The 23151-nt window shown below is 32.6% G+C and overlaps 1 protein-coding gene across 2 annotated transcripts in view; it reads right to left on the bottom strand.

Annotated features, from left to right (window-relative positions):
* LOC118196935 (uncharacterized) overlaps positions 1-23151 on the bottom strand; it is a 126838-nt gene that overhangs the window by 36601 nt on the left and 67086 nt on the right. For both annotated transcript variants that reach the window (XM_085814724.1, XM_085814723.1), the window contains 3 exons: positions 21709-21783; positions 16855-16914; positions 9131-9206 (listed from right to left, as the gene is read on the bottom strand). In XM_085814724.1, the coding sequence (XP_085670850.1) occupies positions 9131-9206; positions 16855-16914; positions 21709-21783 (211 nt within the window). The remainder of the gene's footprint in view (positions 1-9130; positions 9207-16854; positions 16915-21708; positions 21784-23151) is intronic.

Below are 23151 nucleotides of genomic sequence, written 5' to 3'. Positions count from 1 at the left end.
ATTGAGCAACAAAATTAAGGGATGGCAAAACCTTTAGAATTTAGAGAAGAAAAAATTTTCAAAATTTAGGGTAGTGCCTGGCAGCAGAATTTAGGACCTGCACAGCTTGCACCAAGTGGCAAAATATCTAATGTCGAGCCTGGATATGCCTTAAGCATATTTTATTTATTTAAGGCCTGTACTGGAATCAGATAAAGCATGAGCATGTGCTTGAATTATACACAAATATAATAAACAACTAATATAATACTAATTCAGAAGTCAAACAACAAAAATCAGCGTTAATTTACAAAACTTTCACAGGACTAGTTTCGATGGTTTTACCGAACCATCATCTTCAGCTGCAAAACCGCAAAAGTTCTTCAGCTGCAAAACTTCAGCTGCAAAACCATTTGCGGTTTTGCAGCTGAAGATGATGGTTCGGTAAAACCATCGAAACTAGTCCTGTGAAAGTTTTGTAAATTAACGCTGATTTTTGTTGTTTGACTTCTGAATTAGTATTTATTCGGCGTGTTATTGTTGTCTTAACTAATATAATTTTAAAGCTTAACTTAATCAATGCGCAATAGAAGCAAGACAAAATTTAGCAGAACAACATATCTTTAGTTGTGAATCTCCTCACACATCACCATTAGTGTATACAGTCAAAAGTCTTTAATCCGGACTCGTCGGGACTTCGGCAATTCCGAATTATAGGTTTTTTCCGGATTATAGATCATCAGTTTAAATCTGGTAAGATGGCATGCAGAAATTATACAATTAAAAATATGAAACTGTAATTTATGAAATAAAGAGCAATTATGATCTAAAGGGTATCAAATTTTACACAAAAAAAGCTTAATATTTATTTGTTTACTTTATTAAACATTTCTTTAAACGCGCGCATGCGTAAAGCATACATTACACATAATCCAAATTAGAAAATTGCAACCAGAAAACTATTTAATGTGTATTCGTGATATTTATAATGACGAGGAATTTGATTTAAATCATATCAAAGACAGAGTACATCAAGATGAAATACTACATTTAGTAAGGAATTCAAGCCAAATAAAATAAAAACATCTGCCCTGAAGATAAGGATAGTGCTGACAGATCAACTTCCAGTTCATTACATGATGCAATGTTTCCACCCCGCAGAGCAGCGTGAAATTGATAAACAGATTTCAGAATGGTTAGAGAAACAAAGGATATACCTTTACCAATTTTTTGCAGCAATTCCATTTTTTGTTTGATTGACATCGAAACATGCTTTTGCTTTGTAGATCCTTTGGCAGCTCCAGAATCGGAAATTCTTTTTGACACAATTGAAAGTTCAAACTTACTTTTATAATATTGCTTTAACAGTCTGCAAAAAGTAATAAGCCAGATCCAATTAGAAGATTAAGGAACAACACAATCTGCAACATTAACTGAAATAGATAATTACATAATTTTAGCTTAGCTTATACCATCCGTTATACATTAAACGCGCATGCGTAAACGTATTATTGCGCATGCGTAAGTTTGTAGCTTTGAGGTACGGATTATAGATCATTCTGGATTATGGACGTCCGAATTAAAGAATTTTGATTGTATAAAGGTTGAAAATTGCGCTTAAAACTAGAAGAATTACATCTTAAGGCAGAGGTTAACTCACCAACTTGCTTTGCCAGTTGCGCTACCTGAATTTCCAAACAAGTTGCAGCAGCTTCACTTGACTCGAGGTCACGATAGCTGTATTCACATAAAAGTGAGATGCAAGCTCAGTAATTTTATCAGAGACTGTAGCCAATATACTCAATTCATATTCCTTAAGCACAATAAAATAGATTATATATTATTAGGAAGCCTTGCAACAAATATCTTAACAAGGTTTCACCTACAGTATCACCTGCTAAAGTGCACATATGAGTCCAGCAACTAAGAAGGGTGCTGGTTGTCAAGCTCAAGACTTTGCAACCGAGTACAAGTTTTTTGATGCTTCACTTTCAGGACATACTGCAATCAAGCTATGTTTTAGGATATCATATTTCCCAGTAGCAGGAGGTTTTAAAATGATACTGCTAACAGAATTAAGTATATCATAATCCACAGCAGCAACAACAAGGTTAAATTTTGTTAAATACGAAGTAATATTGGAAAAGAGAAACTGTGATTCCAATCTAACTTACCACAATGCAGGGTTTGTTTTCCAAAAAGGCAGTAATTTTACTGAAAAGTATGATACCTGCTATGTTTTAAATTGAAAAATCATCAGCAGACTTTTTTATTACATGATGACTATTTTAGAAAAGATGTATGATTTTTATTGCAAACACTATAAAAATATCAATACTAAAGCGTGGTATAAAAGGATATGAGACCTATCACACATTTATAACCATTAGGGATACATACGAGAATTAAAAATACATGAATATTAACAAAAACATAAAATATTCACCTTGTAAACATATACTGAACACATTATAAGTAAAAACCGACTTCAGTGGATGCCAGTGATAAAACGTATTTTCTTTAAAAACATATGCTTTAAAGATATCCTAAAAATCATTTAACAGGGTTCGTAGCCACATTTTAGTTAAAAAAATAAGCACCTATAAGCATTTTTCAAGCACATTTTAGGAAAAAAAATAAGCACCTGTCTAATTGCATTATACACAACTGCATGATCTTAAAAGAAAAATTAGACTTGTAATTTAAAATATGAGAAATTCAGTATTAATTAAGAGAGAATAAGCATTACTCAACTATGGAAAACAATTACATTATTATTATTTTTTTAATTTTAAATAACAGTTCAATTCATAGAACTAGTTTACAATAAGAGAAAAAAAATATGCAGAACTAAAAATCATATTACAAGATTTAATGACGAAATTTCTGTTCAAAATAGAGAAAATAAATAAAAATAAAGCATATTTATTATATTCGCTTGACACCTAAAATAAATGCAATTTATTTTTCCAATCTCATTAATATTTAAATGACTTAAATCAAAATTCTGAACATTTTCTAAATTTTCATTGTATAACAGTTTTTCTTTAACAGATATTGCAGGCAAAGTAATTTAAGTAAAAATAAGTAAAAAAAAGAGCTTTTCTGAAATCAAAAGATGGAAAATTTCTTCATGCAGTCATTCTTTAACAATAAAAGCTTAACTAACCGGCATACTCGGAAATTTCCGAATATCTGATAATTCCGAATAGTCGAGCATAACTGGTAAAAGTGGAAAGGGGGGTAGGTTGTAGGCATTCTTTAGATTTTTCAGCTAAATAATGCTCTTGACATTTCGATATGTGCATCATATAAAAAATAGTCCAATGGAAGAACTGAAAATTAATCTGCCTAGCATGCACAGTAAAACTCCTTTATCTCTGTGAAGTATCGCAAACGTTATTGCGCAATACTTGCGCCTTAATTCTTCTGCACATGATATTACGCAATCGGAATCAACAGCTGCCGGTATTCGGAAAATAAATAACTAAATAAAAGGAAAATGCCCCTTTGCTTCGTCCAGTTTTCACCATCATGCGCACATGTGGCATATTTATCATTGAGCAGGAAACGTCGCGCTCCGCACGATATCCCTGCCATACTCATATTGGTTAATAAAGAGATTTACCAATTTGGGGTGCTTGTCATTCTGAAAATTAATCTGCCTAGCATGCACAGTAAAACTCCTTTATCTCTGTGAAGTATCGCAAACGTTATTGCGCAATACTTGCGCCTTAATTCTTCTGCACATGATATTACGCAATCGGAATCAACAGCTGCCGGTATTCGGAGAATAAATAACTAAATAAAAGGAAAATGCCCCTTTGCTTCGTCCAGTTTTCACCATCATGCGCACATGTGGCATATTTATCATTGAGCAGGAAACGTCGCGCTCCGCACGATATCCCTGCCATACTCATATTGGTTAATAAAGAGATTTACCAATTTGGGGTGCTTGTCATTCTGAAAATTAATCTGCCTAGCATGCACAGTAAAACTCCTTTATCTCTGTGAAGTATCGCAAACGTTATTGCGCAATACTTGCGCCTTAATTCTTCTGCACATGATATTACGCAATTGGAATCAACAGCTGCCGGTATTCGGAGAATAAATAACTAAATAAAAGGAAAATGCCCTTTTGCTTCGTCCAGTTTTCACCATCATGCGCACATGTGGCATATTTATCATTGAGCAGGAAACGTCGCGCTCCGCACGATATCCCTGCCATACTCATATTGGTTAATAAAGAGATTTACCAATTTGGGGTGCTTGTCATTCTAATTTTGAACAGACTGCGTTAAATTTCCGGAATAGAATCATTCTTCGCTTGGGTTGGTACACCGCAGAACTTTTAGTCCTATGCAATCCAGATGGGAAAGTGACCAAAAAAAAAAAAAAAAAAAAAGTCTGTTGCTTGCTTTGCTGCGAACTGTAACGGTTTCAATATTTGAGATTTTGCGGAGAAAGGGGCAACCCCCAACTTCCATACTGTATAATGCATTGGAAAAAAAAAATTGACTATTCGATTACTTTCACTTTATTTATGCCATTCCGAATATTATTCTTTTGAAAACAAATTTGTGTTAAAACACACTTACCCATTTTTGAAGTTATTTCAGCAGTTACTGCAAATATAATATTATAAATATTCATACATATATTCATAATATAAGCATACTGATCATAATAAACGTGAATATCAACTTGCCATGCGGAACGAGAATGTAAATTATTAAAATCTTTATAGAAATTCAAACGTGTGTAGTATTGGGTGGGAGCAAAAGAATACGGAATTTTCTACCACTTTCGTAATTCTTTGACCAATAGAGTGACATGCACATTATGTTAATGCAGAGAAAGGGGCAGAAAGCTATTTCTGGGATTATGATTCACCATCTGACATTCCATATAAGTAAGTAAGTTGCTTATTTAGTTTCGGCTTTGGTACGGAAAAAAAATGTACGTTCGTAAAAAAAAAAAAAAAAAAAAAAAAAAAAAAAAAGTCCTTTAGAGGAAAAATAAGCACCTATAAGGGCTTTTATATTTTATTTTCAAATATAAGGACTCATAATCACTTGTAAGGACCGCTACGAACCCTGTTTAAAAATCTAATAAAATTTGAAAAATGCTTGCTCTTAAATTCCAAAAAACAATCATATGAAAAGTAATTTAATCCTACCTGTATTAAAACAAACTGGTAATTTAAAAAGAGAATCCAGATTAGACTGACACAGACACATAAATTGAAAACCTTCAGCAAAATATTCTTGAGAATCATTCGTACTGATATAATACCACAGTGAAATCATAAAACCTATCCAGATTGCTCAAAAACTCCTGCAGCAGCACGTAAAACTGTAGGACACTTCATTCAGATAAGTTCTGAACCACAAGATTTTATAAGTTGAGATGTGTCTTCCTTACAAAATCATGGGCAAAAACACAACCAGTTTTCAATACAACTGTAATGCACAGTGCACCAATGTAATTCTTACTTTATGACACCAAATATTGTGATGTTTTATATCCATTAGACTCCATCAGAAGGTCATTAGAAAGGTTCAAGAATCATGAAATTTCAGCTAAAAGTTAAAATCAACTTTAACATTTAAAAAAGGAACTTGCATCTTGCAAGAGTAGTATTTAAACATTAACACACCCGATACCAAGACATCGGCAATGAACAGGCAAAATACAGTGAGTAGTAAGTCTTAGTGAAATTTTTATCCTTGAGCTATGGCAAGCACATATGCATAGTATTTAAACATTAACGCACCCAAATACCAGACATCGGCAATGAACAGGCAAAATACGGTAAGTAGTAAGTCTTGGTGAAATTTTTATCCTTGAGCTATGGCAAGCACATATGCATATTATGGGACAGAAATTATGTTACCACTCACTGCAATGAGGATTTTTGCCATAAGTTTATAAATGATTCATTATTTCAAACACAATTATTTTCTATTTTAAATTTTATAATCTCTACATGTTGTCTTACTAGATTTAAACTATGACAAAAAATCTGGAATTAACAAAATTTCTATACATGTACCTCGAGCTTTTTATTATATTACTTATTCCATGCATAATAACATTAATGCTTTAATTCTCATACATGAAACCAGTAAAGAAGTTTGGAAAATTATTCTTCCATGTAACATGCAAAGAAAAGTTTAAGAAGTAGAATAATTAAGGTAATATATAATAGTTCAAGATGTGCATGCAGAAGGACAGTATTATTTTTTTTATATAATACAGTATTTAAAACCTTCTGTGTTCAATTACTACATCTAAGCTGTTGTGGTTACATTCAGCGATATAATAATCTAAATATTCCTTTTTTTTTTTCAAGTAACCTCAAAGTGTAAATGGATTTTTCCATTTTTTTAACTTTAGTTTTAAATAATAATTCTCTTTTTCCAAAAAATATTTGCACACTTTTAGGGTGACTCATTAAGAATTATACTTGTAGATATTTACTGGCACATATTTTGCTAACAATCAATTATACTGCAAATATATTATGCGGAAATATTTCTGATTGAATTTTCCCCCCACACTCTACATAAACTAGTACAGTCAAAAGTCTTTAATCTGGATGTCCATAATCCGGAATGATCTGTAATCTGGACTCACAGCTACAAACTTTCTGCGCATGTGCATAATACCTTTACGCATGCGCATATGCGTCTACGTATCTGCATAATAGGTTTATGCATGCGCGTTTAATGTATAACGGATGGTATAAGCTAAGCTAAAATTATGTATTTATCTATTTCAGTTAATGTTGCAGATTGCGTTGTTCCTTAATCTTCTAATTGGATCTGGCTTATTATTTTTTGCAGACTCTTAGAGAGCAATCTTATAAAAGTAAGCTTAAACTTTCGATTATGTCAAAAAGAATTTCCCATTCTGGAGCTACCAAAGGCCGATTCTGGAGCTACAAAGCGAAAGCATGTTTCAATGTCCATCAAACAAAAAGTGGAATAGCTGCAAAAAATGGATAAAGGCATATCTTTTGATTCTCTAATCATTCCGAAATATGTTTATCAATTTCACGCTGCTCAGGGGGGGGGGGACAATGCGGCATGCAATGAACTGGAAGTTGATCTGTCAGCACTATCCTTATCTTCAGGGCAGATGTTTTTATTTTATTTGGCTTATAATTCCATACTAAATGTAGTATTTCATCTCAATGTACTCTGTCTTTGATATGATTTAAATCAAATTCCTCGTCATTATAAATATCACGAATACACATCAAATAGTTTTCTGGTTGCAATTTTCTAATTTCGACTATGCGTAATGTATGCTTTACGGATGCGCGCGTTCAAAGAAATGTTTAATAAAGTAAACAAATAAATATAAAGTGCTTTTTTTTTTTGTAAATTTTGATACCCTTTAGATCATAATTCCTCTTTATTTCATAAATTATGGTTTCTTATTTTTAATTTTATAATTTCTGCATTTTTGAAATTCCACTTTATTTGCTTCACTACAAATCCTAATGATGAAATCAAGTGTCACTTTTGGAAGTGGTATAGCCAACTAGCAGAACGAATGAAATCTTGAATGTCTAAATTTTTTGCTTTTGATCATCTACTTAAAGGCAAATTGGAAGCACACAAAATTATTAAACCATTTTAGAAGTAAGTTTCATACTTAGCACTACAAAGTTGTTTAGATTTGCTCCTGGAACATGATGCAGAAACTTTAAAAAGTTATTTTGGATATTGTGGATAATGTTAAATTTGACAATTCCATACTTTTCCGGCAATTGTACTTTCTCCAATACACCATGGTCTACTTACTCTAGGATTTTTAGTTTTGTTTGCAGATCTATGTTCGTCTTCTTTATCATGGCCTCTTAATGCTGACAATTTAATGTTTATTGTTAATTGTCGAGCCCCAAAACCTAACAGTGTGTCAGCTACAGGTCTGTTGAACAGTGCCAATAGAACTTTCGAAGAATAAAGACATGCTGGTGCAAAGTCACATGTAAGTAAACTACAGTTCAGTAAATTAATGTAAATATTTTATTGGAAATGCAATTCATTAAATTTTAACTTGAACTTTCAAGCAATGTTTCTCATACTGGCCATTTTGTAAAGAATACAATGTATTCCATGAGGTTTTCACTTAAATGGGACGGAACATTTCTGAACACAGCTCTAGCAGAGAAACAACAGGAAAAAAGTATGAAAAACTTTGAAAGTTCATGTTACATGATAAAATCTAATGATACAAATGGACTAAAAACAGTTTGCAATCCGTGTTAACCAATAAAACATCTTATAAGATCTCATATGACCATGCCACTGCCAACACTGAATTTTTTTTCCTGTTAACCAAGTGTTTGCCTTAAGCAAGTTCTTGTTACGAGGGTTTTAATGTATAAATGTGAAATAAGTTAAAAAAATAGTTTTAAAAAAAAATCATTTGAGTAAATCATTTTGAGTAATTTCATTTGCTTCTCTCATTTTCAACTCTCATAAGCTCTGTGCTCCTCTGATTTAACACTGATGGATATTTGGCCATGAGTTTACGTTATATTCAGGTCGTCTGCCTTCTGAGTAGCTAAAGAAACGCATAATAAGATATATATAGAACATCTCAGATGATCATGCCATTGTTGTTTCCACTGGTGACCATATGTAGTATATCCTTAATAGCAACAATGGATATTTGTAACATCTTTATAATTAAAAAATACTTTTCTTTATCCTTTTTTAGATCCTTCATGGCTCCTATTACTTTCCCTGCATTGCCATTTCCCCATTTAAAACAATAATTCTGTAGTTTTTTATTATACCATTCCACGTGTTATAATCTTTTCTGTTATGCAAAATCTCAGTAATTGAACTGAAAATTTTTGTAATGTGGCTAAGTAAACTGTGATAAATATTATCCCTACTTCTGTACATCACAAACCATGACACCATTGACTATCCTGCAAAAGCTACAACAGAATCCCTCACTTTCTATATCCCCGAAAACACTTTTAATTAATCAAGTTATTTTATGGCCATTTTGTATTTCCAAATATTATATTTATATGAAATGCACAGTAATTGAATGATACGTACTAACACATGCTTTCCCATTCCAAAATTCTTCACCAAAAATGTTTTTACAAAATGAAACATACCTAAGATCTTCACTTCGACTAAACAATGAATGCGGTATTCGAATTGATAAAAATGTTAGATCATCAACAGGTTTATCTGAAATGAAAAATGAATGTTAATAAATGTGCAGTGTCATTAATTTGCTTAATCTTCATCAATAAAAAAACTGAAGCTATTATTTAATAAAGTCAGTAAAATCTTGTTCTTTTGAATTAATTTTCATATTTTATACAAATATTTGGTACAGTACAAAGTTTGAAATCTGAACGTCCATTATCCGGAATGATCTAAAATCTGGACCTGAAAACCACCAGCAACGTTTTTTATCGCAGGTTTTACACATGCACATTTGATTTCCCCTCCGTGCATAATAAAACATTAGGAGAGTCCCGATTATTAATTTTACTTCGACAAGAAATAAAATACCTGATCGTTGTTATTGGAGAAACAATCATTTTAGCATAAATTTGTACGATCAGTACGTTGGCTCTGTTGCTGCATATCTGCTTGACACATATCTCAAACCGAAACATTCCAAATAGATACATCGTTGATCTGACGCCAACCTAGCGAATCTTTATTTATTATATTTTCCTTTCATCACTGCATGTTTATCAAAATATTACAACTTGTGCGGGCCCTCAATAAGGCTTAAGTATATGTGGGAATTAATTTATTCAGACCTCTTATAAGCCTTAAGCATGTGCAAGAAATAGACATAACTATAATAAATAACTAAACTGATACAATTCAGGCTTAATTGTCTATGCGCGATAGAAGCAAGATAAAATTTAATGGAATAACTTGTTGTTAGTTGCCAAGCTCACGATGCATAGCCAAATATGTATAGTGAAGTTTTTTTTTTTTTTTTTAATTTTGATACCCTTTAGATCCTAAATACTTCATTATTTCATATTTTTAATTTTATAATTTCTACATGCCCTCTTACTAGATTTAAACTGATGATCTAATATCTGGAAAAATCCCAAATCCAGAATTGCCAAAGTCCCGACGAGTCCAGATTTCGGACTTTGTACTGTACTTTCTGATTATCCACATGCCCACCAAAATGTCATAAAGAAGTATTTGTAAAGCAATGTATCATGTCACCAAAAAAGTATTCATGTAGCCATTCAAGATGCTTCCAAAATGTATTTATGTAACAAATCAGATATGCATGTAGCACATACTTGTTTGAGTATACATGAAATTGCACTTTTGAAATTTATTTTCTGGTTTGATATTTCTTTTTGCATTGAGTACATTTGTTTTTGTCAAAATAAATCATAATAGAATTGGTGCAAATTTTGCCCTTTTTTTTTATCTTCATTAGGTTGGAACGTTTCACTGAAGTGACAATTGCTGTTGGATGATCGTATTTTTTTAAGTGAAAATAAACTACTGTGTATGCTGGAAGAACAAAAGTGAAAAACAGTACAAAAGAATTTCTCATAAAAGTGTTTCATTATTATACTAAATGTAGAGGAAAAAAAAAAAAAAAAAAAAAAAAAAAAAAGGCAGCACTGGATGCATCATCATTAAAATAAACATAGATATCCAAACAAACAAAGTTGGTAAGGCCCGACTTTTCCATGGAGTGTGCATGCATAATCAAAAAGTACCAATTATTTTGCAATGCATGACATATCCTAAGCCACTATCTGCCACATTTATGAGTGCATTGCTTAAATGTTTGATAATTTGGTAAAATTAGGCGATGGGAAGAAATCAGAAGTTATGAACTCAACTATTTCCTATATCTTGTTTTATTTATTGCGCACTTGACAATTCATATAGGGGTAGGATGGACAGCTTAACCTCATATTGACATTTAATAACTGATGAACTATGTTTTGTTCTCATTTCACTAAATGACATGTTTCATGATGAATATTCATTGTCAAGTGTCCCCTCCCATGATATATACATAAGTTCTATTCTCAATATTTTTTTTTTCACTTTTCTGAACTATTGGGTGTACAAATAAGTTTTGAGGGATTTAAATAAGATGGCGTTATTAATATTAAATCCTATGGGACAATCTTGTAGCTATATGCATGTTAAAGTCATTTCCGTGTAAAAATCAGTCTGTTTCATTTTGCTGAAGTGTAAACAACAAGCTTTTTTTGTGCTCAGCCAATGTCAACCTTTGTAGCAACAAAACAAAATTTGCAGGAAGTGCTTCTTTTTTGTTTTAATTTGAAGAAAAGTGCAACTGATGCACATTGATTGCTGTGTGAACCATATAGGGAACATGCTCCATCAATAAAACATGTGACCAGTAAATTTTAAGATGCTGAGTTGGAGGGGTTATTGGGCCAAAATTCATGCCAAAGAGGAGCTCGCCAAAACCTTGGGTGTGACTTGATAAATTATTTAAAAGCATCTCAAGGCCATGGATATGGTGCAAAAATAAAGAAATTGGGTTCTGCATGAACTTAAGCCAAGAGACGTCAAATATTGTTTTTCACCTGCAAACAACTTATGCTTCAAAAGCTTAATTGGAAGAGTTTTGCATCGAATTGTGATGCGGAACGAAAAATGAACCTACTACGACAACCCAAAGAACAGAAAATTTTGGTGTTAGCCACAACGGTCAAACCAAACAGTCATGGCAAGAAGTTAATGTAGGGATCAGCTTAGAGTGATCTATTATGAGCTATTTCAGCCTTATGAAACCATCACTGGAAAACATTATAAACAACAGTTGATGCAACTGAAACAAGCATTGAAGCTCAAACACCCCCAATATGCCAAAAGACATGACAAAATGAACTTTCAGCACAACAACGTTCGCCCACATGTTGCAAAAGTCATCAGGAAACTTTGGAGGCACTTCAATGGGATGTCCTACCCCATCCGCTGTATTCACCAGACATTGCTCCTTCTGACTTCTACTTGTTCCAGTTAATGGCTCATGACTTAACTGAGCAGCACTTCACTTCATACAAAGAAGACAAAAATTGGGTCAGTTCTTTGATCACCACAAAAGATGAGGAATTTTTTAAACACGGAAATAGTATGCTACCTGAAAGATGGAGAAAATTCGTAGCTAATGATGGATAATATTTTGAATAAAATACATTCTTCCAATTTCACCGAATAAAACTTCAAGATTATGACCCCCCCCCAAGAGCTCAAAACTTATTTATACACCCAATATTTGAGAATTAATTAGATATCAATTTTAAAATGAATATGTTTTAATTGTCTAGAAGGACAGAAATGTTACTCAATATTCCCTAATTATTGAAAGGTTTAATAAAAAAGGCTAATACCCCCTGATGATGTCAGCTTTATTTCATTGAATCATCAATAATTAATTATTATTTTCATATTCAATTTTTAATTTAATTCAATTTGTACTTTAATTTTTTGTAAAACATTTTTGGCTATTACTAAATTTACAATAGTTTTCTCACACACCATCATTTCCAAAAATAATCTGGATTTAAAAATTCTACAATTTTATTAATTATATATGCACACACACACAGGATGGTCCAAAATTTTGTAGAAAATATTTAAGGTAAATAAAAATAAGCCACTTGGATACAAGAGCATGTGGAATGAGCGTGTTATATACACAAGGAGATTAAAAAATAGAAACATGTGAGCAGTTATATATGTAGTACTGTAATGTAAATCATACAACTGCATCCTGTAGTATAGAATAGCAGCCAGCAGCGTCAAATAAAAGATGCTTAACTAATCTTGTATAATCTTATTTTTCATGCGTTAATAATTCATAACTGCATTATGCAAATATGATAATTTAATATGTTTATTAGACATATCTATATTTAAATTTCAAAGGATTGGATTGGATTGGATTGAATTATTTAATTATGGCAAAGCACACGAGGGCTATCTGCCTAAAGGGAGGGATGCTTTCGTGGAGGAATTTCTAAGGGAAACTGGCTCATATACACGTTACACAGGGGGAAAACCATGAAAACGCCCATGCAGCTAGCCCGTTCGTGGGATTAGAACCTCGGACCGAATTACCAGTGTTCAGCGTCATTACCGCTCGGCCGCTGGTGGGCTGCAAATTTCAAAGGACATGCATATCTCAGATTATGTTTTAATTAAAAAATATTTGTGCCCTTGTTGGTTCCAAAACAGCTGTGTTATTCATCTGCTTCTTTTGTTACACCAACTCCCTGATGACAATGCAGCAAAAGTTTTTAATTTCATATTTAATTTTTGGTTTTGCCATATTTTGCCCCTTATTTCTAGCACATTACCACAGTGCTTCTGTTTTTTGGTTTTTGCATGTATTTATTAAGATGTGAATATGTGATGAAATATAAAACTACAGTCAAAAGTCGTTAATTCGGACACCCATAATCCGGACCTCAAAGCTAAAAACTTTCTGCGCATGCGCTGCGTTGGCACATGCGCACAGGCGTTTTACGCGTGCGCGTAAGACCTTGACTACTGCGCATATGCGTGTGCGCAAGTGCAGAATACGTTTTCGCCTGCGTGTTTAATGTATAACGGACGGTGTAAGCTAAAATGATTTAATTATCTATTTCAGTTAATGTTAATGATTGCGTTGTTCCTTAATCTTCGAATTGGATCCCGCTTATTATTTTTTGCAGACTGTAAGAGCAATTTTATAAAAGTAAACTTGAACTTTCGATTATGTCAAATAGAATTTCCAATGCTGGAACTTCCAAAGGATCTACAAAACGAAAGTATGTTTCGATGTCCAACAAACAAAAAGAGGAATTGCTGCAAAAAATGGATAAAGACATGAAGAATGTGACAGAGAGGTTAGTGAAAACGAAAAAATTTTGATTGACAAGTTAGTCGGTATTCTCGGCACAGCAATTAACGGGCCTTGAACAGCGGAACTTTGTAACTGAACAAGAAATTATGTCTGTTTATAGAATTAAAGAGAAAGTATTGTCACATAAAATGAAGCAACTTAAACAACTTACATTGAAAAAAATGTTTAATAAAGTAAACAAATAAATATTAAGCTTTTTTTTTTTGTAAATTTTGATACCCTTTAGATCATAATTGTTCTTTATTTCATAAATTACGGTTTCATATTTTTAATTTTAGAATTTCTGCATGCCATCTTACGAGATTTAAACTGATGATCTATAATCCGGAAAAATCGATAATCCGGAATCGCCGGAGTCCCGACGAGTCCGGATTAACGACTTTTGACTGTATTTTTTTATTTTGTGTACATATACATATACAATTAATATAAATGAATAAATAAAATAAGTAAATAAATACATATAAATGAATGAATAAATACAAAGTAAAAAGCAGTTCAAAAAATAATTTAATTGCACATTGAGAGAAGCAATAAATAATGATAATAATTCAAAATAAAATAATAATTAATACATTTAAAATTTACATTAAGAAGAATAAGTTCTTTCACAGATCAGGGGAATGTAGACTTCCATTTCTTGTATGGAATTACAGATCTTAAGCATTTATTCAGAAATTGAAGTAAAATAGTGTTGATTTATGAAAAGAAATTAGAAATTAGAATCCAGAAAATTAATTATCTTTGTTGATGATTTGTTTGATGTTGTCAAAGAATTATTTCTCAAAATATTTTAAAAAATTAAACCAGTTGTGTTGTTGTTGTTGTTACTAATCCTCGAATCCAGCTTCTGCTAGATGAGGTCCACAAGTTTATTCAACTTCAAAAAGTAATAAACTAGCATAGGAGACTTAATCAGGTCATCGCAGGATAAACCCAGACACCTAAGGATATGTGCCGAAGAAGCCTGCTTATTGTTACATTTCGGACAAATCGGGAGTGTTTTTTGGAAAGCAAGGCTTTCTTAAACTGCCGGGATGTGGAAAACTGGAAATGTGCGGGAAACTGGAATGTGCTGTCTGGATGCATCTGTCTCAGTTCATAGTGAGGGATTCTTCAGGGGATTCAAGCCGGTACCAAGAGTGGGTCAGAGGGACAAGCCAAGTCATTTTATCAGTATGTTTTCTGGCAGAATACAGCTCAAGGTAAGTCAGACAATTGAAAGTAGCCAGAACTCTTTGGCACCCTTCTTGGTCAGGACGTCTGCCTCTTCATTTCCCCTAATTAATTCCACAAATTATTGCCTTCCAAGAAAGTTAAGTTAAACCAGTTGTCCTTTCCACAAGTATTTACATATTATAAGATGTGTGCAATTAGCACAACTTCAATTGTGTAGCCAAACCATTTTAAATGGCTTCACACATGACCAACATCCTACTCATATCAGCAAACATTATCAAAATTTAATTGGTAGGACAAGAGGTTAAAACACATGTATGGTTCTAATAGGACAGAACATACCATGCTTCATGCAGATGTGCAAAATGCTTTAAATACAGTATTCGCAGAGAAATGGATTGGTTATGATGGTTCCGTTGGAATGACTGTTTGAAATCTAATGCCTGAAATTTTTGTAATATTGCCATTAGAAAGCTTCACCTTTGATAGACCATTTGTGGAGGCCCTTGTTGCCAGAATTTCTACTGCCACTTTAAGAAATTGCTAGTGTTTTCGCTAATGTATACCAATTACACATCAAAGGTGTGGAACTGATATTAATGTTGGTGGTCTTTCTTTTAAGCAGCTTCTGTAATTTAATAAAATTTATTCTGCAATTATCTCAACTTTTTCATTCTTATTTGTGATTCTTATTTTATCCCCTATTTCATCACAGTACAGGACAGGGCAGAATAGGACAAGGAGAGGACAAGACGACACAAGACATATTTGTTTGGAGCAGAGTATTGCCAATAGTGGTTTTTTTTAATTGGCATAACAATAGAAAAAGAAAAAATAATTAGATTTGGAAGAAGTCAGATTTAACTAATATAGCAGACTGCATTTCTCCTTAACTAATTTCATCCAGCCTATCATTTTTTGCAAACTTTTATTGTTATGCTTATCAAAATTATAGAATGAATTTTCGATTATATTGAAAAGTATAATTAGCAAGAGCTGTAGCAAGATCTATGAAACAAAAGCATATTTGGTACTTGCCTTCTGCGGTAGCCTTGGCATAAGAAAATGGCATTGGAGCTATTCAGGCTTACGAAAATACAATTTTAAAATTAGGCAAAAAAGCAACCTTATTTTGGAATAGATTTTGAATACTATAGAAAGTCAAAGTTTTCCAGGCAATTTAATTTGTGAAGAAATGTGGAGAAGCAATAATAAATGCAGATGATAATAACAGAAGCCTCCATTGTGATAGTGCCCCAATCAGCAATCAACTAACAAATACCAAATATGTAGTATGGTTTCAAATACAAGAAAATATCGATACTGATAGTGCCAAAGATATTTTTGAGAATGAAAAAATTTTGATTGACAATTTAAACAGAATTTTCGATCTCGTAATTACAGGACTTGAACAATGAAACTTTAATTGAACAAGAAATTACATCTGTCTATTAAATAAAAAAGAAGGTATTAGCACAAAAAGCTAACAATTATTTCATATTTTTAATTCTATAATTTTTACATGGTACTAGATTTAAAAAGATGACCTAAAATTTAGAAATTTCCAAAATCTAGATATCATTGGAGTCCTAATGATTCTAGATCTTGGACTTTGCAGTGTGGTATGATTTTAAAACAGGTTTAGAGCCAATTATTTCTCTCTATAAAATGCCTTGTTTTGTATTCCAGATTTTTTTCACTTTTAGTTTTACTTCTATATAAACAAGAATACAATTTTTAATAACACATACATAACATAAAAAATCTTACTTTCTTCCAGAATTGAAAAAAAATTCGTAAACACGTACTCCGAAGAAATCGCAGAAACGTCTAGGAAAGAAAAAAATTAATTAAATTCTTTTACAATTTTCAATACACTCTGCATCTTAAACATGGGAAAATATGTGAAATCTACAAAATATGATTACAAATTTCTTAGTATTATGATAACATGAAATTTCTTATTATCATAATAGCTAATACACACACTGGCCAATGAATTAGAAACCCAAGATCAGTATTTTATTGGACTACCTTTTGCATGGATAACTGTTCCGATTCGCTTGTGCATCAAGTTTACACGTTTGTAGAGTGCATTTACATCCTGAGAATACAAAACATTGGCTATGTAGCCTTTTAGATCTTGTAAATTAATGGAAAAGGAGAGTGCTGTTGGATGCGTCTTTTCACCATATCTTATACATTTTCTATGGGGTTAAGATCCGGGCTATGCGGTGACCAGGGAAGGTGTTGGAAGTCAGACAGATGTTCAACAAACCAATTTTGAACACTTCTGGCATGATGTATACAGTGGAACCTCGAGATACACGAGTTTAATTTGTTCCAGCATTGACCTCGTATAGTGAATTTCTCGTATCTAGAAACAAACTTCCCCTTTGAAAATAATGGAAATCCAGTTAATCCATTCCGTACCCCCAAAAATATCAACATATAAATCAAATTTCCTAATAACACTGGTAAATAATAATTGGTGATTTTTGGAGAAGGTCCAAGGACACATTCTTAGCCTTAGTGCAAATGACAGATTCTGCCACCGAATTACCTTTGAACTGCTTCTCGTTAATCCACACCAACAACAGCTTCTCAACATGTTCTAGGAGTTTTGGACAGTGCTCGAAAATAACGATAATTCCTTTGGCCACATCAAATTTCTTCCTTCATTTTCAGAATAGTACAGATCGTCGATGTTGAATGGCCTTAAGTCTTCCTCAATTCTGCCACTCTTACACCACACTTATGTTTATCTATGATTTCTTTCTTACTTTCAACAGCCATGGATTTCTTCTTTTTCTTTGAAGCACTATCTGAGCCAACAATGCTCTTGGGAGGCATCGTGAAATAATTATTTTCATGTTAAATATAAAAAAACAATTAACTCACAAGCGCATAAACACATATATCAAAGAACACTCAGTGACCTAACGAGGGAATTCCCCCAGTCGAGCCGGATTGGGGAACACAGCGCACATAGCAACTACATGGCTCTTTACTCTAGTGAAAGCTCATATTTGGAGATGGATTTTTCGCAAATACTTTCTTTATATTTCAAATTTCTCGTATTTAGAAGCGGTCATAATGTGAGGTTTCACTGTATTATCGTCCATGAGGGATTCATGTAAATCATCATTGTAAAAATTGTAAAAATGAAACACTGCGAAGTGCACTTGATCTGCCAGTGTATCTAGGTATTTCATGGCTATTAGTTTACTCTTGAGGAACACCAGGGCACCGCTTCCATGCCAATAGGACATGCAACATATCATGATACTCCTACCAGACCCTTACACAGTGCGAGAAAGGCAAGATGTATTCATGGCTTCATGGGGTTCTTGCCAAATTTGACATCATCCATCAGTGTCAAATAAGGTATAGCAGGATACATCTGACCACATTACCTATTTCTAATCCTCAGATGTTCAATGTCTTCTTTCCTGATACCACTGCAAACAAATTCTTACACGTTAGGCAAAAATGAGTGGTTTTCTCACAGGCACTCGACTATGCATTCCTATCCTCTGCAATTATCTGTGTATGGTTCGAGCAGAAACCTGTTGGGAAGAGCCTTGGTTGATAATCTGTGTCAGTTGAAGCACAATAGAGTCCCTGTTCTGCCGTACAATTCGTCGGAGATGCCGCCGATCATCCTCTTTGAAACCTGTGCTTGAACCGCAGTTATGTCTTCTAGAGAAGGGCTTTCTTGCAACCATAAGACCTGTTCCCAGAGTAAAACATCTGGGATAATATAGGCCACCATGTTAAGATGCCACAGTTGCCATAAAAACTGCAAAAGTAACAAGACACAGTCTGATCTGCATGGGATGAGCTAATGCAGAGCTGCGTCATTAATCTGATTCCAACTTTTTAAAACCTTTGATATGGCTGCTTTTGAAAACTCAGTGAGATTTGCTGTCTTCAAAATCGAGGCCTCTGCTAAACGGGTACCAAAAATAAACCCTTTTTCAAATGATAAAAGATGTGTCGTTTTTCCCATTTTACTTCATTCATCATGAAGAACACTCTTACACCTTACTTATACTAGCATTCTAACAAAATGTAACCCACGCCATAAAAAGAATTTGCATTCTTCATCCCCAGCATGCATTCAAATGAAAATCTCAAAAGTTTCTAAATTCATTGGCCAGTGCAAGTACAATTTTCATGTATAAATTATTCATTAATGTCATATAAACTCTAATTTCAAATTAGATTTAAAATTTCAGAAATAAGAAAAGAGAGAAGTTCAATTACAAAATATGTTTGAAATGCCTCAAGTAGAAATCAAATTTGTAAAAAATATATAGTCATCATTATTTATTATTAGTCGCCAGCTACTTAGCATAGTTATTACGAAAGAGGGAAAAGTCTAATGTTGACCTCAGTCTAATGTTGTAGGAAAAAGTCTAATGAGTCCAGTTAGTATTATTTCATAAAATATTTAATATTTCTGATTAGATATCTCACGATTTAAATGCATTTTTATTTATATAAATCAGATTAAAAAATAGAAAAATATTCCTTTAAAGAACTGCATTTATTGCTTTTTAAATCCCTCAGTTTATTAATCTACAATAGACAAATTAAATTTGAAGGTTTAAATATATACTTAACTGAATGGCAACATACTGACGTGTGGAAGGTAAAAGTATTTTTTTTCAGGGTGGGGCAATACATTGCCTTTAAATAGCTAAGTTTGATGATTAAAACTGAAAGATAAGTTATCTTACGTTTTGACAAATGGCAACATTTTGGCACACTGGAGGAAAAATCTTTTATTTTGAGCAGTGTTGTCATTGTTTGCTTTTAAACCACCGAGTTTGTAAACAAAACAAAAATTATTAAATTCATATGATATGTTAAATAAATAGAAAACTAATTCAAAATTCTAGCTTCAAAGTGCATGTGTTCAAAAAGAGGCACACATGTGTTCAAAATTTGTGGCTCTAGGTACCACCAATTTTCTGCAGTGTGAGGAACATACATACATATAGATTCTTCATTATTTAATAGTAGAGATCACAAAGCATATATATATATATATATATATATATATATATATATACACACACACACACTTATCACCAACTGGCAGAACAAGAAAGCTATCTACCTAAATGAAATCAAGCATAAAATTTTGTCACCAATTAATATGCAAACAATTCAGCTACTACAAAGATCAGCAAGGATGAGGCTTATTAATAGTGTGGCTCATTACTTGTTACAGTGTGGATTATTACTTGCCACACTATAACAGGTTGTCCAAAAGTGCATAACTTTTATTTTGACAAGTCACATTATATTGAAACTATCAGTTTAAAGTGCACTGTGCCTTCAACAGCAACTTCAATAAATAATATTTTCGAAAAGGGCTGCATCTTAGAACTGCAAGAAAGCAGACAGTCATTCCCCAGCACAACACATCATATCAGATACATGAAATGTACTATCACATACTGTTGGTAACACTGTTTTCAGGCGGCAGACAATCACAACATATAGGCTCTCGAAGAGCTTTATACACAACAATAAAGGAAGATATAAAAGTTGTGTTAAATGCTTGAATTAACCCATCTACCATGATTGCATACATTCAGCAAGTAGTGATATCCTCACTGCAGCATTATATGAATGCCAGTACCATTAGCAGACAGCTGCATGCTGCTAGATTACAGGAATACAGACCATTACAACTGTTCCTGACACAACAATATCATCACCCCAGACTGCAATGGTGCTGCGAGACAGCATAACGAAACTATGCTGAATGGCAATGGGTAGCCTTTAGTGATGAATCTCATTTTCATTTTGGAGCAGAAGCAAGATGGTTAATATCAAAAATTAATGTTTTTCAGTCCATAGCTATATCCAGATATCATGGTATGGAGTTTGATTTCATATAATGTCTGATTACTAATGGTCTTCACCACAGGCACTTTGACAGCCTAATGATATGCTAATAAGATCTTTCAAACAGTGGCCTTGTTATTTATGAATGCCTGCTTAAGTGTTCCATTCCAAAGGGAAAAAGCTTTATCTTCATATTGCTGGCATCACAAGGGCTTTCTTGCAACCATGGATATTCTGCTGTGCAAACAAGACCTGATCCCAAAAGAAAACATCTGGGATAATATAGGCCACAATGTCAAGACACCACAGTTGCCATAAAAACTGCAAGAGCAACAAGACAGTCTAATCTGCATGGGATGAGCTAATGCAGAGTTACATCATGAATCTTTACAAACCTATGCCATGATACAAGGCACAATGCATTAGAAACAATGGCAGCCTGATGCGAGTTAAGACATATTTGTTAAGCTGTGCAATAAATATTTGACTAGCTTCTTCCCAGACAGCATTTAAACCCAAAACTTTCTTTTGAGTGCAATTTTTTTTAGACAATGAGTTTATGTCACAAAAAAAAAAAAAAAAAAAAAAAAAAAAAGGAATTTTTGTATGTCTGTGTACACAACACTTCACATACAATCACCTTTATATATTTATGCATGTTTTACACATACACATATCTCTTGGCTCTTTCTATATATATTCATATGAGCATTCTACAGTAGCCAATGCTCCTTTTAGAATTAATAGAAATACACTTACCTACAGGTGACTGAAGAAAATCCATAGACACCAATTTTAGCAAAATAACAGCTAGTTGATATTCACTTTCAAATGCTAAGAATAGACATAATATTTAGCAGGTAAATTTTTTGTGAAGGATAACATTTAAAAAAAGAGGGAAATGAGATTTAAATTAAAAAATTATTTTAAGAAAATTAATTATTTATTTCTAAACTAATGAAGTTACTGAAAACTGAAACTGCTAATTTATAACTACTAACTTTCTAATTAATAACTAACTATAACTTTTCACATTACCCCCCCCCCCCCCAAGCAGTGCAAAGCATTATGTAGTCCAAATGGAAAACCCAGAATATGTATTTTAAGTGGCAACCCACAAATGGTTATACGTGTATTGTGCCAGCATGTAATGGGCACCGTTTTGAAATTCCCATGAAGCAAATGATCGAATTGTATCAAAATTTACTATTAAAGATTGCCATTAAAATGTTTGAATGCATGTAGGAAATTGGTTTCAGAATAGCTGAATATCATTTATAACAATTATTTTTAGAATATCCTTAGGCAGCCATTTAAAAAAAAAATAACTACTGTTTTCACATGTTAGACTGGAAAAAAGTATTTGCGAATGATTGATGACTTTACTTGGACAGATAACACAAAAGTACCCTAATAGTTTATTAAAAAATAAATTTATTTTAAGACTTACTTTTAAAATATAACATGCATATTACATATTTCTATGCATTCTGATTTTTACAATACATAAAAGAATAAAATATTTTGAGGAGAAAAGACAAAAATATCTGTGTTAAATAAGTACTTATACAATGATGATGAAAACTACATAATCAGATGTAGCCACAGGTCTGTGCTGTAACCCTCCTGAACAAAGCAAAACTTTTAAAAAATGCAAAGGCAAAGAAGTTAACAATCTGGACTTTATGAAAATATAATACTATCTGCAAAAATAAGTTAAATGAGTTAAAAAAGGAAGGAAAATAGTTCTATATCTCCCATTCTAGTCAACTGATTGATGATGTAGGATTGCTGTAACATGAGCATTTCGAAATAAAATTGAACTTTTTCTATAATGATGTGACAATTGCTTTCCATAATTCTACACCTTAAATTCTGCACAAATATCAAACTTTGCAAAAATCATGACATAAATCACTTTGGAGATATTCACATTTAAAAGTTGGCAAAAATTTTCAACTTGGTGTGAAAATTTAGCTTGTCGAACATATACTTTAAATTATTAACCCTAATTTACTTTAAAAAAAATTCTTCAATGAATGACTGCAAGCTAAAATCTTTTAGAAATTTGTGTTATTTCTGCATTTTAAGTATTCGTTTGAAAAATATTAAAATTTTCAAGTTGCATATTAAAAAATAATCAAGATGTCAAAATATTTAGAGGATTTTAAGGAAAGGAAGTTCCTTTTAAATTTTATTCAT

This window comes from Stegodyphus dumicola, chromosome 4 (assembly GCF_044657685.1).
Source record: "Stegodyphus dumicola isolate Sdum_Otavi_A_Nest chromosome 4, ASM4465768v1".
NCBI classification, from domain to species: Eukaryota; Metazoa; Arthropoda; class Arachnida; order Araneae; family Eresidae; genus Stegodyphus; species Stegodyphus dumicola.
This window is presented reverse-complemented; position numbering and strand designations above follow the sequence as displayed.